At 38.5% G+C, this 17,873-nt stretch overlaps 1 protein-coding gene and 1 long non-coding RNA gene across 9 annotated transcripts in view; one reads left to right on the forward strand and one right to left on the reverse strand.

The window, feature by feature from the left end:
- Positions 1-17,873, forward strand: part of LOC128781522 (uncharacterized) — a 37,161-nt gene that overhangs the window by 1,283 nt on the left and 18,005 nt on the right. The gene's annotated exons all lie outside the window — the stretch shown is intronic.
- Positions 3,403-17,873, reverse strand: part of TPD52 (tumor protein D52) — an 86,273-nt gene continuing 71,802 nt past the window's right edge. For 3 of the 8 annotated variants that reach the window (XM_053930028.2, XM_053930027.2, XM_045186142.3), the window contains 6 exons: positions 16,737-16,885; positions 15,688-15,789; positions 14,394-14,420; positions 10,026-10,067; positions 8,493-8,553; positions 3,403-6,067 (listed from right to left, as the gene is read on the reverse strand). In XM_053930028.2, the coding sequence (XP_053786003.1) occupies positions 5,948-6,067; positions 8,493-8,553; positions 10,026-10,067; positions 14,394-14,420; positions 15,688-15,789; positions 16,737-16,885 (501 nt within the window). In that variant the 3' untranslated portion in view covers positions 3,403-5,947. The remainder of the gene's footprint in view (positions 6,068-8,492; positions 8,554-10,025; positions 10,068-14,393; positions 14,421-15,687; positions 15,790-16,736; positions 16,886-17,873) is intronic. The other 5 variants (XM_045186143.2, XM_024578339.3, XM_045186144.2 and 2 more) reach the window with 5 other exon arrangements.

Below are 17,873 nucleotides of genomic sequence, written 5' to 3' on the forward strand. Positions count from 1 at the left end.
GTGCATAACTGTATGAATCACGTGCTTACAGACTTAGCCAACTGTAGGGTAGTCCTTACAAATTCAGTAAGGGGCTTAAGATAAATTTTATTCCAGGTGTGTTCCATTTTCCTGGCACTTAAACCATTTATTTTCCTTGGCCTTTACTGAAGTCTTGGGTAAGATATTTTTGCATTATTCTGTTGCTACTTCCTTCTTCCCTTCAGGGAAAAGTGTGGTAAATTATAACAAGCATTGGCCTGTGACCTTAAGAATGCTTAATTCTAGTCCTGACTCTAATCCTGACCCCAGGCAAGCCAATTTAATGTGAATTTGTTTCCTCACTTGTAAAACCAAGTTATTAGACCCTGTGTTAAATTTAAGGAAGTGTGTGTAAACTTAACTACATCACTGTCTACAGGATAAGTGGGATTAGTAATACCCCCGCTCTTAAATTCAGTAGATTTATTATGTTCTTTTCCTACCTCAGCCAGATGATTGTGACAACAGGCATTTTGGGACAAATCCTCAAGTTTTTAACGTGGCGAGTGAGTTCATATCAACTGATTTCAAGTTATGCTAAGTTCTCTGCCTTTGGTAGTGCGTCAGAAGCGTCAATAAGAGGAACTGTAATATCCACACACTGTCCGTGCCTGGTCAGTCACCAACTGTAACATCAGCTCTGATGCAGCACTTTAACATCTTCAGGACATCTTAGGGATTTTGACCTTGCACTACCCCTTGAACCACACCTTCTTTAACAACAGGCCTCTTTCTTCCCCTATAGCAGGGGTTTCATACTCATTTTCACCGGGGCCCAGTCAGCTTTGCAGTTGCCTTCAAAGGGCTGAAATAATTTTAGGACTGTATAAATATAGCTACTCCTTAACTATTAAGGAGTTGAAATTACATTCAGCCCTTTGAAGGCAACCATGAGGCTTATGTGGCCCCCAGTGAAAATGAGTTTGACACCCTCCCCTATAGCTTGCAAATTGTTACTGTGCTTTGTAAAAATATTAGTAATGGCTGATGGCAAGGAAAGTGAATAGGAAATAGTTCATGGCCTGGCTGTGATCTCATCTATAAAAACGTAACACTTTCACTACTGGTGTGGCTGAGTCAGTTGGGCCTCATCCCACAAAATGAAAGGTCGCTGGTTCCATTCTGGGTCAGGGCACATGCATAGGTGGTGGGTTTGGTTCCTGGCTGGGGGTATACAAGAGGCAACTGATAATGTTTCTCTCTCTCTCTCTCTCCCTTCTCCTCTCTCTAAAAATAAATAAAAATATTAAAAAGGTGACACTGCCACACCCTTGAGTAAAATACCAAAGGAAATGAGTGTATTGTACAATGCCCAACACCTCCTGAAAACTCAATAAATAGTGGCTACTAGTGGCTTAAATGGAGATGACCAGGAGGTGATTAGAAATTCATGCTTCTGAAGCATGCATGAAAACCTGGAAGAAAGGATAGAGCTAACCATACATTGGGGAGATATTAATGTCACTCTAGATTGTCTTTTCAGCCACAGAGATGAATAAGACCATTAAGGAGATAATATATATTGGGTTGGCCAAAAAATCGTTTAATTTTTTCCAGAAAGTAAAACACGTTTTTCATTTTCACCAATAACTTTATTGATTTGGATATTTTCTGTATGTTGGCTACATCCTGTGTGGTAGAAAGTTGATTGTTCTCAGTGTCTCACTTTGGTCGCTATCGACTTCAACTGGTCTACCCCACTGTGCAGCATCATCCAGTGAAAAATCTCAGCACTGAACTTTGCAAGCCACTTTTGACATGTTCAGTCAGCCACAGCACCACCTCCATACACTGCACAAATTTTTTTTTTGCATTTCATTTGCGTTTTTACCTTTCTTAAAATAATAAAGCATAATTTGTTGAAAATGTTGGGTATTTTCTTCCATCTTCAATATTAAAAATGGCTACAAAAACATTCACCAATTTTGATGTTTTTTTCAAAGTGCACGTTGATATGACAGCTGTCTCAATACAATCTAACAAAATTGTTTTGAATGAAGTTCAGGACAACTCAGCACTACTAGAGCCATCTTATGGAAAAAAACCAAATGAGCTTTTTGGCCAACCCAATAGAAGATGAGTGAGGATAGGCAATAACATTTAAGAACTTGAAAGAAGGGAATTCCTGAAAATAGTCAAACTGGAAAATAACAGACACTCAAGCCTAGAATCCAAGGGGGAGGCTTTAAAGCACATTGAAATGGAGAGTGTTAAAGTGAAAGATACTACCCACCTAAAGTATTCAAGTAACAAACTTGTTTGTTTTATTCTGTGTTCTAGGAAAACCACCACATTAAAATAATTACTGCCAGCCAACCTAAGTAACATCAAAGTTACATACGAGAGTTGGCAAGAATTTTAGTTGACCTATAGCATTTATTTAAATATGAAATCCTGGCAGGTGACAGGCACATGCAGGCCCTGCCCTCTCGTGGCTTCCAAATTGAGTTATTTTGGATTATTTTGATTTCAGAAGAACATGAAAATTGTGAAGTCTAAGGTTTGTAAGTTTACTTAAAAGTGATAATGCTTTTATGTTTACTGTCACCCACCATGGTCCCTATAATCTAACTACAATGGGATAGTCACTAATTAATGGTCTTCTCACTAAGGGCAAAATCTGATTTGTCATGTGGGTTTTAAGAGTTATGAAGAAATGTCTACAATATGATTCAATTTATATGGAATTCTAGAAAATGTAAACTAATCTATAGAGACAAAGCAGATGGGGTAAGTAGAAGAGAGCAGGAGGGAGTGATTACAAAAGGGCATAAGGAAACTGGTAAAGGGGACAGTAGATATGTTCATTATCTTGACTGGTGATGGTTTCATGAGTATATAAATATGTTGAAACATCAAACTGTACACTTTAAATTTGAGCCTTTTGTATTTCAATTATACCTCAATAAAATTGTTTTTAAAAATAAATGAATAAATGTATGTGATCGTGACACAGGACTTCATGCAGCATTACCTCTGACCCACACAGCACGTACTCACTGACAAATGCCTCTCAGTGGTCAGCATATAACCTTTTAAGGGTTTTTTTGTTTATTTTTTTAAAAGACTATTTTTACAGGGGAAGGGAAGGAGAAAGAGAGGGAGAGAAACATTGATGGGTTGCCTCTTGAACACACCCTGACCAGGGACAAACCTGCACCCAGGCATATGCCCGGACCAGGGACCAAACCAGAGACCTTTCACTTAGTGGAACATGGCACGATCAACTGAGCCACACCAGTCAGGGCTGTTTTGTTTGATACACTGATTCTGTTTTGTTTGATAGCTGCCTATGGTTTTTTCCATGTCCAGGACATGGAGGGTCTGGAGAGAAGTTGTTACATTTTTCCTCAATAGACAGGTAATACATAAAGACCCATACCCAAATTATAGAATATTTATTGTTTACAAATACTATACAAAAGAGAAATAGACAGTGTACACTTCTTGATGAACAGATCCAGAAATAGTGATTCCAAATTAAACACGCTTTTTCTCTATTTCAATTGTTTCTTTGAGTTAGTAAGATGATAATCCAGTGTGTTCTACTCTCTTCCATTGATTACTTTGGTCTCATAGCATTAGAATTCTTGCTTTATTTCCCACAAACTCTATAAACCAAAGACATTCCTTTGTTAGGAGATGACAGTTTCAGGGGTTATTTTCTCAGATGCTTCTGGAATCCTTGAATATCTGAGATTTGCTCTCAATTTGCTGTTTTCTTAAAGTGTCAAACAAAACACAATAGAGTGCAACTGTGAGCTCATGACATTGAGTCTTCCACAAAGATCATTATGAATAATTTTTCTAAAACCATGTCTGTTTTTCTAAATTCATCCTCCCTCTACATTTGACTACTTTTAAGAGGCAACTTACTGTATAGTAGATTAAGTCGTTTATAGATTAAGTGTAGTGATTCTGATTTCTTCTTTCACAGCCATTGTCATTACCCACATACACCCATCCTACTTCCCACACCTATTTCCATCACTTCTCCCCATAAGCTAAAGAGACTTGAAGATATTTCACTTAACTAAAAATACTGCCATCTTACTCCATTTTGCCTTGTTGACAAGATAGTAATGGCAGGATGCTTAAGAAACAATATGATGAAAAGTTATTTTGATAAAGTTGAAAGATGACATAGTTGACAGAAAAATATAACTTAATGGTTATGCTGAGTAGCCACAATATTTCTATTTTTTAAAAAAACAGATCACTCCTCTGGGACAATGCTTCAATGACCCTTGCCTTAAAATCCTCTATAAGGAAGTAATTTATAATATGTATAATGATTTAAAGCAGATGGTAAAAAAAAAAAAAAAGCATAGACACCCATCGACTATTTAATACAACAAGCTGTTTCCAGACCAACCAATGGGTCTCATAATAATATAGAGACCTATACTATTGGTGTATGTAATTTATTAAGCTTTTCACATGTAATAGAGCAGAGTTTCAGTTGTATCTAAAGTGCTAACAAAAGCTCTAGTAAGACAGGCATCATGTTTTTTTATTATAACAGTCAACACGGCATTTTCAAATGTCGATTTCCTAAGATAATTTATGTTGAAGTAAATCTAGTCATGCTTTATAAAAATGCTTTAGGTCACTCCAAGCTTGGCAATTAACATTTGGCATAAACAATAATAAAACAATCACAACTTGATAAATAACAAATACAGCATTGTAGGCATATCCATATACAGTATAAGGAAAAGGTAGTGGTATGAATAAGTAACTATTAGAATTAACAGAGCACCATTGCCTCAATGCAGATATTTCCAAAGGCTCTGGTGCATTCGGCCCTGACACCCAGTTTTTGAAGTAGGGGTCAATGTCTATAGAATCATTTAATAATTTTTAACACACTGAAAACATATAGGTAGGAAATGAGTTGATTTTTATTAATGCATTAAATTCTCTGGAGTTATCACCAACCTCTTCATGTAAATTTTTTTCAACTTAACACTAGTCTGTGTGCTTCTTATTTTTTAAATGGTGCTAAATTAAATGAAGACAGGGATGTTTCCCCTAATGTGATTGATTTTAGCATTTTTAAGTATAACTAGATCTAAAACCTTTCTGACTTTTGAATATTTGATGAGTGTTCCTATTTCAGCCTACTGATAATACAATATGCTGGACTCAAAGTAAATACACAGTTTACTCTGAAACTCAAATTTAATCTGGTGAAAAATAGGTTGATGTAAGAGGCATAAGTACTAGTACACTGAAATGATTATTGTCACATGGTGCCAAGGATGTGAGGGGTCCACTCTCCAGTCACTAAGGAGTTTGGATTATTGTACATATCGTCACTTATAAAACTCTTAAGAAGTTGGATGTAGAATGATTACTTAGTCTGGTGTCTTCAGACACGCAAGATATAAAATGACCTTACACCAAAACAGTGTCTACTCAAAAATAATTTTTGTAGCTGGTAGTTCTTTGGAGGTAAAGAAAATTATGCCAAGACTTTTAATAACCAGGATTCAGAAAATTTAAAGGAACAATTTTAGTTAGAAATCAAATACATAGAGGTACATAAAGGAAAAATAGAAAATCATAGAAAACAAAGATCAAACCAGCATCCCCAATCCAGAGCAATTTTGTAAAGTAGGAACACCGTTATGATAACCTGCTTACTCACTTCATTCTAGTGAGGGCCCCCAGGTATACTACACACATTTTTGTAATGGTGCTTCCTAAATAAAGGGCCTGAAATGCCCATTGAAGGGTGTTTCCCAAGTACAGAGGTGAAGATACTTTTATTTTGTTCAATCCACAGACTATTTGGTCAAAGAAATATGTAAGGCTAAATAAAAGTGCATGGGGTGGGAATTCACGGCAATGAACATTGACAAGATGTGCTTGGGTCTTGCTGGCAGCATCTGGCAGTGGGTAGCAGAACAAAGGCAGGACCTTACGGACCCTCCCGAGTCTGTTCTGGAAGAGGTTCCGCGGATGTGGCGCTAGCATTTGCAGTTGAATTCAAGACTTCTCCAAAATCACCACCGGCAGGCTTGGTCCCCCCTACTTTCGACTTTTAGAAAGTTCAGAAAGGAAAAAGACATTGTGAAAAACACTTACGTGGGTCTGCATAAAGTTAACTCATATTTTGCTTTGGAGAACAAATCAGGGACCAATAGCTCAGTGGTTAATTATTTTACACATAGGGAGTTTAGTACTGTTGTAGTGTTTGGTGCAGTTCAGTAGAAAAACATGTAGTCTTCCCTGCTGAAATATTCAGGTTCGTAAATTCTGCCTCTCCTGTTTTTCCCTATCTGCTGTTTGTTCTTTACAGGGAAATCTGTCTGGAGAACTCTGAAAGGCCTATTATTCTAAAATGTGAATTGAATTCTCTTTATATTTGGATGACACTTTGTTGTCCATCAAATTGTGCATTCAGCAACACTCATTCACATACATGATTGACTACAACAAAGGAAAGTTATATGTATCTTCCCTACTTTTTCACCCATTGCTAGTTAGAGTGTGGCCCAAGGATGCAGACATCACCTGGGAGCTTGTTAGAAATACAGAATCTCAGCTCCACCTCCCCACCTCCATCCGTCTACTAAACTGAAATCTGCACTTTAACACGATCTCCAGGTGCCCCCTACAGCCTGTATAGTGTGAAGTACTACTACAACTTATCTGGCCAGAAACTGGGTCAATAAATGTGTCTCAATGAAGATACCTGCTTTACTTTACATTTGTACAATATTCTATACGTTCAAAGCCCTTATATATGTCACTTCATCCTCAACAACACTGATATATCTATGTTACATCTCATTACTGAACAACAAGGAAGTGACTACATTGAGAAACCAGTCAGTGACCAAGGATACAACTCACAGTGGGTTTAACTTGACCTTGTTCTTAGCTCAGTCTTACCTGACTGGCCAGAGACTCATTAACAACTGGAATCTACCTGAAATTTTCTTTCTCATTCCTTTTTGGTCGTCCATCCAAAATCTTTGGAAAATGTGAATAGCTTGTATCCACTGTATATTAATCTATTAAGACACATTCCTTGATCATAAGAAAATGTTAAAGACTCCTTACAATTCAGCGTGTCTAAAACAACTCACGCACGTGGGAGTAATTGTGATCTGGTGATATGTCCCCTTCTTACTCCACATCTGATCAATCACTACCTTTTTGTCTGTTGTTTCTAAATACTAAACATCTCTTGACTTTGTCCCATTGGCACTAACTTAATTTGCCATCACCTATGGCCTTGATTACAACCTAACAGGGTTTGGTTTTCTCTCCATAAGCAGACCCGGCTTCTATAATTTAAAAATAAGGGGCTACAGCCCTGGCTGGTGTGGCTCCGTGGGTTAAGTGCTGACCTGCAAACTAGAGGGTCTCTGGTTCTATTCCCAGTCAGGGCACATGCCTGGTTTGTGGGTCAGGTCCCCAGTAGGGGGCACTCGAGAGGCAACCACACACTGATGTATATCTCTCCCTCTCTCCTTCCCTTCTCTCTAAAAAATGAATAAAATCTAAAAAAAAACCTTCAAAAAATAAATAAAAATAAGGGACTACATCACAATTCTAAAAAACTAAATCTGAATATTTGATTTTAAGTTGATTTATATAAAACATTTAAGATACTCATTTTAATCCTTAAAAAATATCCACCATAATTATCAGAATTAGTTTAGGAAGAAATGAACATACGGGCTTTGCCCAAACTCTGTAGAGAAGACTGCACAGTAGATGGGAACTAAATGACCTTTCCAGTGACTTGTGATCCTAAGAGTGGATGCTTTTATAATTTTGAATATAATCTTGAAGATAATATAATTTACAAGTTAATAAAGCTAATCATTATTGGAAAACCTCCAACTTCACTGAAGCAATTATTCAGTGAAGCAATCAAAGCAATCAAAAAACAGTGAATCAGCAATGATTATCACCATAGGATCATCATCATAATAAGAATGTCCAATAATCGATTATTGAACAAACAATATCCATTATAAGGCATATGTAAGCAACCATTACACATAATATTGAGAAAGAATACTAAATGACATAAAAAATGTTTATGATGTATAGTTAATCCTTTTTTAAAAACTATTAGGAATCATATACATATAGCACTGTCTCTGGGTGGTAGGACCAATTTTTTTTTTTACTTTTGTGCTTTCTATATTGCTTTTGATTTTCTACAATAAAATTTATATTAAATGTTCTCCAATTATAAAAGTATTTGAAGTGCATAATGCTAAGAGCATCACAACTTCTAAAGTACTATTGTTTTTTAAATCATGCATTTCTTTTCAGCACTTAGAATGCTACCATGCTACAACATAGTCAAAAATTTGATTAAAAGTTGATCACCTTAAATACCCATTTATAATTTAAAGTTATTAAAGTTGTTATTTTAGAAACAGATAGTGATTTGAGTAATTTACCCACACCAAAGAAGATAACACAAAGACCCTGTTCACCTCTCTACTTGCCTTTAAGTTTTCAACCTTTTCTTCAAATGATTTGAAAGTTGGAGAGTTTCTGTGGAGAGAGAAAAAGAAACAAATAGTAAAATCATGAGCACTGAAAGATAACCCTACCAATTTTGAAAACATCATTAGTTGATTATAATCCTCATAACCATTACTATCAGCAAAAGAACAGTTGTATTTATCTATACCACAGGTGTGCGGGCATACACACAAATATGTGTTATGTAAGATTATCCACTTCTAAGATTTTTACAATGATGCTTTTGATCCCATTAAGCCAGTCTTAGACATAAATATAGATAAGTATAGATAAGTACCTGTGTGACAAGAAAACAAGTCAGATAACACATCAATGCTGTCACTTTCCCAACCAACTTGTCACAGTACCAGAAAATGCCACTATTAGGTCACTTTAATTTTGGTTAAGGTACCATGCTCTAGAACTCGTGTTGAAGTTCACTTGTTGCCTGGTGTAATTCCTACGTGAACCCACGTCACCAAGCAGGACAAGTAGAACAGAGGAGGCCCCATAACAGGGATCAGGGTCCCAGGGGGCTTCATAATAGTGAAGAAGAGACAAAGGGAGGAGCACAGAAACGTGGCTTGGCCTCTTCACAAAGCTGCCCCACTGATACAAGCTCTCTGAGCCCATGGAAAGCCTCTCCCATACCTTCATGTTAACTCACATTCATCAAGGAGGTTCACAGTGCCTATGTTGCTCCTGTTGGGGTGTCTGAAGTTCTTATACCATCCACCCAACCTCAAATATCCTTCCTGCTACCAAGATGAAAAAGGTAAGAATGGGAACAGGGGCTTCCTCCTTCCCACAGTAGTGATAGGCAGCCATTCCCAAAATGTGGCCCCCAGACCAGCTGCATCAGCAACTCTCAGGAAGCTGTTCACAATGCTGATTCTCAGGTCCCACACCCTAGGCCGAGAACATCAGAACCTAGGTGGGAAGGTGGCAAGCATGGGGCTTTTAACAAGCCCTCCAGGTGGTTCTGTTGCACATTGACATTTAAGCCAAATACACTGTTAGGGACCCTCTGCCTGCCTCTCTAGACAGGTAGATGAAGTTATAACATGAGCCATTTGCAAGTGTTTCTTTATGAAAGAGGATGGAAGAATTAAATCACAGGTGGCTCCAAACATCACAATGGGAGAAGGGCCTTGGAAATAGAAGGGTGGAGAAAGGGGATTGTAATAAGCTACTGTGGACAGAGGTCAGGGCACCTCTCTCCGTGAAAAGGGGGTTTATTGAGTCATGGTCACATTTTCAATGGAACAGATTTCAGATACAAAACAATAGGTTTACAAAATAATATTTTTTTAAAATCAAAACATTTAATGGAGCTCTTGCACCCATCCTAACATGGGAAAAGCAGATGAAAAATGGTCCAGTGTTAAACATGCAGCTTGTTTAGAACTCTAGATCCCTACTTCAGAACAGTTCAAGGTAATCATCTCAATAAAGAATAAGAAAGCAGAAAACCAACTACATTTTGTAAAAATATACTTTACCTCATAGCAGGCATGCTAATTGAATGTTGAATGGAGCGTATACTAAGGCAGCATTAAAAAGAGACAGGAATGAAGTTAGCACAGTGGTGATTAGGCATTATAAAATAAAACTTAACTTCCTAGAAGCCTGTTCCTTTGGCACCATGAAGAATTGTCTACTTTTTGAGGTGGAGGGGATCAAAGTTATTCCAACATAATTTACTTTTATTCCTCAGGCAATTTGACCTAGGTAGTTAAACAGAGCTAATGATTCAGTTTGCATGTTTTTGCAGCACGTTGGAAACTGTAAAGTGCTTTCACCTGTATCTGTTGGTCATTGAGCACCAAGGCTTAGAAGTTAAATGACTTACTGAAGATCACAGCAGAATCAAGAATGGAACTTGGGTCTTTGGGACTTCTAATTTAGTGTTCACCGCCTCCCCTCAAAAGCCAATGCACACACACAGGTACACACACACAAGCCAGGCCAGGAAAGGGCTCCTCAGCCATCTTTCTCCCACATATCTGTTACCAGAACAGGAAAGTTCAAAATAAATCATTTAGTTGGTGATGTTAAATGATTTGCCTATCCCTCCTTAGTGGTACGAGTATCGATTTTCTAATAAGAGACACTTGTACTTCATGCCAATTAAACTTATTTTTTTTTAAAGATACTGTTTATTTTTAGAGAGAGTAAGGGAAGGAGAAAGAGAGGGAGAGAAACATCAATGTGTGGTTGTATCTTGTGCGCCCACAACTGAGGACCTGGCCCACAACCCAGACTGTGCCCAGACTGGGAATTGAACCAGTGATCCTTTGGTTTGCAGGCCGGCACTCTATTCACTGAGCCACACCAGCCAGGGGGTAAACTAACTGTTCTCAGTGGTCATTCAAATAACATTTGGCCCCTGTTTTACTAAGACCAACTGGTCAGGTTCAAGGTTACCTACTCTCAGCTATCTCCCATAGAGGTCACCTCACAAGATGAGAGTTCATTCCTGGGCTCACAAAGTCCTGCAGGTACTGTTACTATGCTTAGAATACTTTGATCACTGACACAGCATTTTTGGTAAACAATTTATTTTGGGTAAGTTGGACAGTCTAAGGTATTCTCTATTCTTTTTAAATACTGTGTGTTTAGGACTTAATTTTCTCAAAGACTCAGTTATAAGTGACAATGTGTTTCAAGTGTAGCTCCCCAAATCTAGTTTTCCATTAACATGTAATAATCTGGATTAGGAGCTTGATACAAGTCAAGACATGCAGCAGTTGGTGTAGTCAAGGTAACCAGTAAACGAACCACTTGGACATCTTCGTACTTAATGTCTTCATAACACAGGAAAGATCCACACAGCTCAGCATTTTCTATCGTAGAACAGTGGGGACCTATTCTGGGAGGAATTTGCTAATTCTTTTCCTGCTTGGTGCTGGATCCATATTTGAAGGGTGGAAATTAATAAAAATCATCCTTTTTAGTTTACAATACAAGAATTCCAGATGTTACTGGCCTTTCCTTGGACCACAAAAAAGCTGCCTACAGCCACGTTACCACAGGCATTTCTGCCATCATCATATGACACCTGAAACACAGCTAACCTCCTGGTGATCTACCAACTCTGGGGACTAAGTGAAAAAAAAAAAGAGTTCAGACAATTGAGATTCTTGTCCAGAGATGGAGGGATTAGGGCACTCAGCCTCTGTCAGTCAGTGGGAGATACCTGAGCTTACATGTGGAGGAAAACATTTTTTGGGACCCTGTGCCAGCTACAAGAATGCAGAGGAGCCCCAAACAAGTAAAAAATGTCTAGAGATTTATATGAAGAAACACACATAAAAGAAATTTCCTTTGGAAACACAAAGTTAATTAGCATTTCCTCTTAAATATATCAAACTACTTGACTAATAAGGCTACTGAAATTATAATAGTATGCTATTAATAACACCAAAATCAATGTTTAACACAAGAACCAAATGGAATGACGACTTTTAAAGTTTCTCTCAAAATATTAAAGCATGAGTCAGTGCTTACCATATATGTGTAGAAACTAAGCATACAGGATAGGGGTGGATACGAACACACCACCTGAGGGAAAAGCTGGCTGTCCCCAGAGGGCCTCTCAGGATAATGCTCACTACCACATCCCAAGCGTGACCCCAGACCTCACTACCTAATTCTCATGGCATCAAAAACAGCTCCCTCCTCCTCCTCCTCTTTCTTCTCCTCACACCCCCACCCAAGGCTTAAGACAGATATCTAAATCCCAAGTGTCATTTAATGATTGACAACATAAAATACAAACTTGCTGAGTCTAAAATTCAGCAAAATACCCACAATTCCTCCAGAGAGTAAAATCACTGCCATGCACCTGCTGGTTAAGCACAGCCCCTGAACAAAGGGGGGTTAACAGGATTAACCAAGTTATTTCAAGGGCCTCCTGCATCCTCAAAAGGCCATGCTGCTGGGAGTGAAACACTAAAAATCTACCTTAGCTCCCTCTCCTTGGCTGGTTCTCAGGGGTCTCATGACCGGTAATTGTCTCTGTGACTCACTGATTTAACAAATAGGTTTTTCTTAATATATGTTCCCCCTTATATATGTTTTCATGTATTTTTAAATTATATATGAACACATTAAGTCAGATTACAATCAGGACTTCTTGACCTAGAAATTATTTTTTAAATTAATTTACCCAACTTTTAATCTGTAAGAATTATAAAATTTAGCTTTCAAAAGATAATCTTCTTTCTCGTTTCCAAGTGTGAATCAAAAGCGTTACTTTAACTTCCATGTATTCATATGCATGGAAGTCCTGTTTCATTAAAAACAGGACTGAAAATGGTAGAGAGTAAAATCTCTACCATTTTTTAAAAAATGAAAGAAGTGACTGCAATGAGGAGCTGGAGAAGAACAACAACACTGAAAACTTCTGATGAATCAGTAAGACAGCACATGGGGCTCCATCTTGTGTGCAGTTGCTCAGTCTTTTCAAAGGCAGAGCAAAAGTGATCACACTGATGAAACATCACTTCTCAACAGCACTTACACATCTTCATACTTGTGTTCATATCACATCGAACATTGCTTTGTAACCAGGTATTAACAGGACTCTCCCATTCCCAACTCCTTGCCAGTCCCCACTGCCTTCCCCCAACTCCATCCACTCTAAGATTTTAAGGTCTTTCCAAACAGGAACCACCTCTGGTTATCCTTTGGACCTGCCCGCAGTAGCCACTCAATGTCAGCGGGATGGATGATGGGACTGAGCCCGGATTCACACATAACTCACATAACTTTAGATAAATATCTTGAACAGTTGCCTGGAACACTTTGACCATTTTTAATTGAAGACCAAAGATACAGAATTACCTCCAATCACTGATTTCTTATTTTTTTAAAAAGCACAATTTTAGCTTTAAGTGGTTCAATATTTAGAGTTGATCTCTCCATATGATTTACTCTGATCTCCAGGGCTAAGTGTCCCTAGGACAGAAGGGTCTTGGCCAAAAGTTCCCATTTGCTTAAGACAAATAGCTAGATAGGGAGTGCCTGAGAAGACAATTCGCATGAACAGAACAGAGATGGTGACTACCCATCATTCTCTGGCTGCATTCTGAAGACCTTCCCCCACCTCAGTTCCACTGACTAGCTACATGGTCTGTGTGGGAGGGAGAGCAGAAGGCTGCATCACAAAGATTCCTCCTACAAGCCATGATTTGGGCTGATGTCTTTTTGATCGACCTTCTCTTTGGGCCTGATAGACTTTATTTTCCCTTTTACAACCATGGAACTTTCTTGTGTGCACAGTTAAGGAATATAATTATGGTAAAAAAGAAATAGTAAAATCTATAAGCTAATAAGACAGGTACCAAAAAGTAATAATATAGTTTATAGTATACTTATAATAGTATATTTTCTCACATATATTTTACCATATACAGAAAAATATTTTGAGTAAGCTGTATAAGACAGACGAATACCAGTGTGAGCCAGTCTATTATGAATGTAAAATGGGACCCTGGTGAAGGACCCATCCTTCCAAGGGCACCAAAGAAATGACAGCATCAAAAACAAACAAAGTCAGACATTAAAAGGGAGGAATTCTGCATGCCATGGTCGAGATGCTTCTTTAAAAGAAAAAAAGTAAAAATTAAAATTGTTTTCACAGTCCTTATACCACAGTGTCAAATTCTTTTTTTAACTTATCCAATATCCATGGTATACAAGAAACCCTCCCTTAAAAAAACAGGAATAGCACTAGAGAGAATAGTATTCCAAATGCAAGAAAATTATGGAGTGGACGAACACGACCATCCAGTGTGGCATCACAACCTAAAGCAGCACACTTGCGTCAGACGACCGCTGAGCTGCAGAGCTCAGACTCTCCTTACCTAAAGGAGTGTGAAAAGACTTGCAATCTGCAAGAAGCCAGAGTAAGCATTAAAAAAAAGGAAGTTTGGGTAAACCTAAACCAATTAAATCACCTACTTTTTGAAAGTTACACAAGTTTTTAACTGGATTCTGAAATGCTGTAACATTGAGTCCGCACAAAAGGAAATGAGAGCACCTGATGGGTGTGTATGTCTCCACCAACAGGGTTCAAGAACACCGCGTTCCTCACATTATACTTAGAATGACCATAGAACAAACATAAAGAGTAAGGTGTTTGGTGTTTTGAGTACAAAGTCTAACACACAGTGCCAAACTTTTTCAGCCAACAAAATTCTGGTTGTAAAATTTATTGTCCCCATAAATGAAAAACACAAAGTCATGCAATCTAAGGGTTTTGTTTTTAAAACACAAATCTTTCATGCCAACAAAAGCACAGCCAATTGAAACCTCATCTGTCCTTCCCGGCACTATTCTAATCCACGTGGTAGGGGGTGCACAAAAGAACCGGGAAGTGGGTTTATCACGGTAGCCAGGAAAATTCTGCAGATTCATCTAAAATATATAGAAATCCAAACTAAAAAGCAACAGCACAAAATCAAGATTTGGGCATAAGCAGGAGCAGACATGGCTTACAAATGATTGCAAAATCAGTGCACAAGTGAGCCTGGTACAGGGACAGCATGGTGTAAAACAAACCACAGAGAAGGAAGGCTGGTCTCAGGCCATGCTTGCACTTCGGTGCTCCTGGACTCACCACCAGTGAGGCACCAGGCTCAGCCCATGGCCACAACTTGCAACCACGAGGGACATACCCAATATCAGGGGTGTCAAACTCATTTTCACCGGGGTCCACATCAGCCTCATGGTGAAAGGCAACCCTAGCAGTTGCCTTCAAAGGGGCAAATGTAATTTCAACGCCTTAACAGTTAAGGAGTAGTTACATTTATACAGTCCTAAAATTATTTCAGCCCTTTGAAGGCAACCAAGAGGCTGATGTGGCCCTCAGTGAAAATGAGTTTGACACCCCTCCCCTATATGATCAGGAAGAACTCAAAGGACAAAAGTTTACAACCAGAAATGTTCAAGAACCTTAAGTGAATTCATAGGGTGATCATTTTGAACACTATGCCTAAAGGAACTGAGACAATCTTTCAGGCCTTGGTTTGATGTCATGCCCGCCTCCCCTGGAATGGAATCCAGTGTCACCCAGAACCAGAATCAGGACACTAAGGCTACCATAACCTATTGTCATTTGCCTCAGACACTTAACAAGCAAGAAAAAATAGGACATACTTTACATCTTCCAGCTTTTTGGTGATGACAGACCCCACAGATGCGAAAGCAGCAGAAGCCTTCTGTCCAGCTTGAGACAAAGTTTCAGATGTCCTCTTGTATCTATATCAAATTATAAAAAAAAAGCAAAGGAAACTAAACCCTTTTTTTCTAGAACATCTAAAATCCTTCACAACCACCAGGTCAGCATCATCACAGCTTCTAAATCCTTAACCATCACTTTGGGGACAACCTTCTGCATTGCCCCAGGACAGCCAGAAAGATAGAGGCCTACAGATAGAGGCTTTATCTATCTTAGATGCAGGGCAAAGTCAGTTAGGGTTAGGACTAAAAATAGTCCTGAAACAACAATAAAAATGAGCCAGAGGCTGAAAAAAATGACACCTCTTATCCTTGCCTTTGCCAGTTAAGCCAAACAAGACAAAATGGAATCAAATTCCTCACATGCTTTTTACAAGTTTATTTCCTAAAAAGGGGCTAGAAAATTATCTAAATGAATTGAATGGGCACAAAGCATTTTTTTAATGCTTTATGTCTATGGAGCTAACAAGTAAGGGCTTGTGGACTCCCAACAGAGGATGTAAAGATACAATATCTAGAAGAGCTGTGACACTTGAGACACTTGAGACTTGTGATATTTGCTGAGACACAAAGGTATGATTTACCACCTCCCTCTTCTCAGCTCCCCAGTGATTAGCAAAGGGGAAACAAAAACAAAATGAGAGGATATGATATCTATAGCAAAAGGGTCAAGAACCCATATCATAAAAAAGAATTACCCTTTAAAGGTCAATATTAAAAACAAACAGCAGTTTATGGTGACACAGTCACAGGACAGTTTCCTGTGTGTTTTTCCACTGACTCCGTGTATGGATAGAAAGTTACTAGATGTGTGCTCCTCCCTGCACTGGGGAACAAAATGCATCAAGATGATATCATATCAAAAGTTGCAGAATTCTCTGCCTTGCCTTTCTATTCCCCTCCCCAGACAAAAGGAGCAAAAATATCCTTTACATTCTCTACAAAAGTGTGTGATCAAGGGGACATACACTGGTGTTGCAGTCACATCTTGCCACCCTTTGGCAATGTTCTGTTTTAACTCCTGCAGTGAATTGATTCCAAGTTTCCGCTTGATCTCTGCTAGATGCTTCTCTTTTGCTGCCAACACCTGAGACAGAGTCTGGATTTCTTCTTCCACCTGTGAGGAAGAGGTTAGGGTAAGAATACAGCAATGTCATTCGATAGGTTAATACTATTAGTGTAAAACTGTACTCAAAATTCTCAAGTCACTTTGAAACATTTTTTGATTCATTTATCTGTCTCTTTAAAAATAAAATAGAATACGTTGTTAAGTAAACTGGTTATGTGTTTATCTCTCCTGTAGGGCTTCTCTTTTCTCTTCTACATATTCCTATGTTGAGATGTCCTCAGTTGTCCTTAACCCTCTCCCCTGTCCCCATACTTCCTTACTCAGCTATCCACATAGGATTAGGACTAGAACCGCTTCAAATTATTCTAGCACCCCCTCTCCTGACACCTGGTCCACATTTCTTGCTGGACATTTCCACTTGAATGCCCTAAAACTCATATTTGCATACTAAATCAAACTAATCTCCATCTCCTACCAAACATGCACAAATCTAACCTCTTTGCATATTTCATATGAGTTTATATGGGAAATGTCAGTCCCAGCATGTGCCAAAGCCACAGCCATAAATAAATCAAACTGCCTCCCCCAGAGATTCCTGCAGAAGTCCCTTGTGGACCCCCTCATGCTGACTGACCAGCCTTAGCTAGGTGGTTGTAAGTGGACACTTCTATTCTCCAGGACAGAGCACATCAGGCAAAAACGTCAGTCTCAATAGGTCTAAAATCATATAAAGTATCTTCTCCAACCACTATAGAATGAAACAAGAAATCAAAAAAAAGGAAAAATAGAAAATTCAAAATGTATGAAAGTTGAACAACACAGTCTTAAGCCATCAATGAGTTAAAGAAGAAATCACAAAGGAAATTAGAAAATCCTTTGAGATAAATGAGGACAAAACCGTAACACGTTGAGATTTCCGGGACACAGTGAAAGTGGTGCTCAGAGGGAAATTCACAGGCCTCCAATCAATACCTAATATTACACCTTAAGAAACCAGGAAAAGAAAAGTACACTGAACCCAAAGGTAACACAAGGA

This window comes from Desmodus rotundus, chromosome 8 (genome assembly GCF_022682495.2).
Source record: "Desmodus rotundus isolate HL8 chromosome 8, HLdesRot8A.1, whole genome shotgun sequence".
NCBI lineage: Eukaryota > Metazoa > Chordata > Mammalia > Chiroptera > Phyllostomidae > Desmodus > Desmodus rotundus.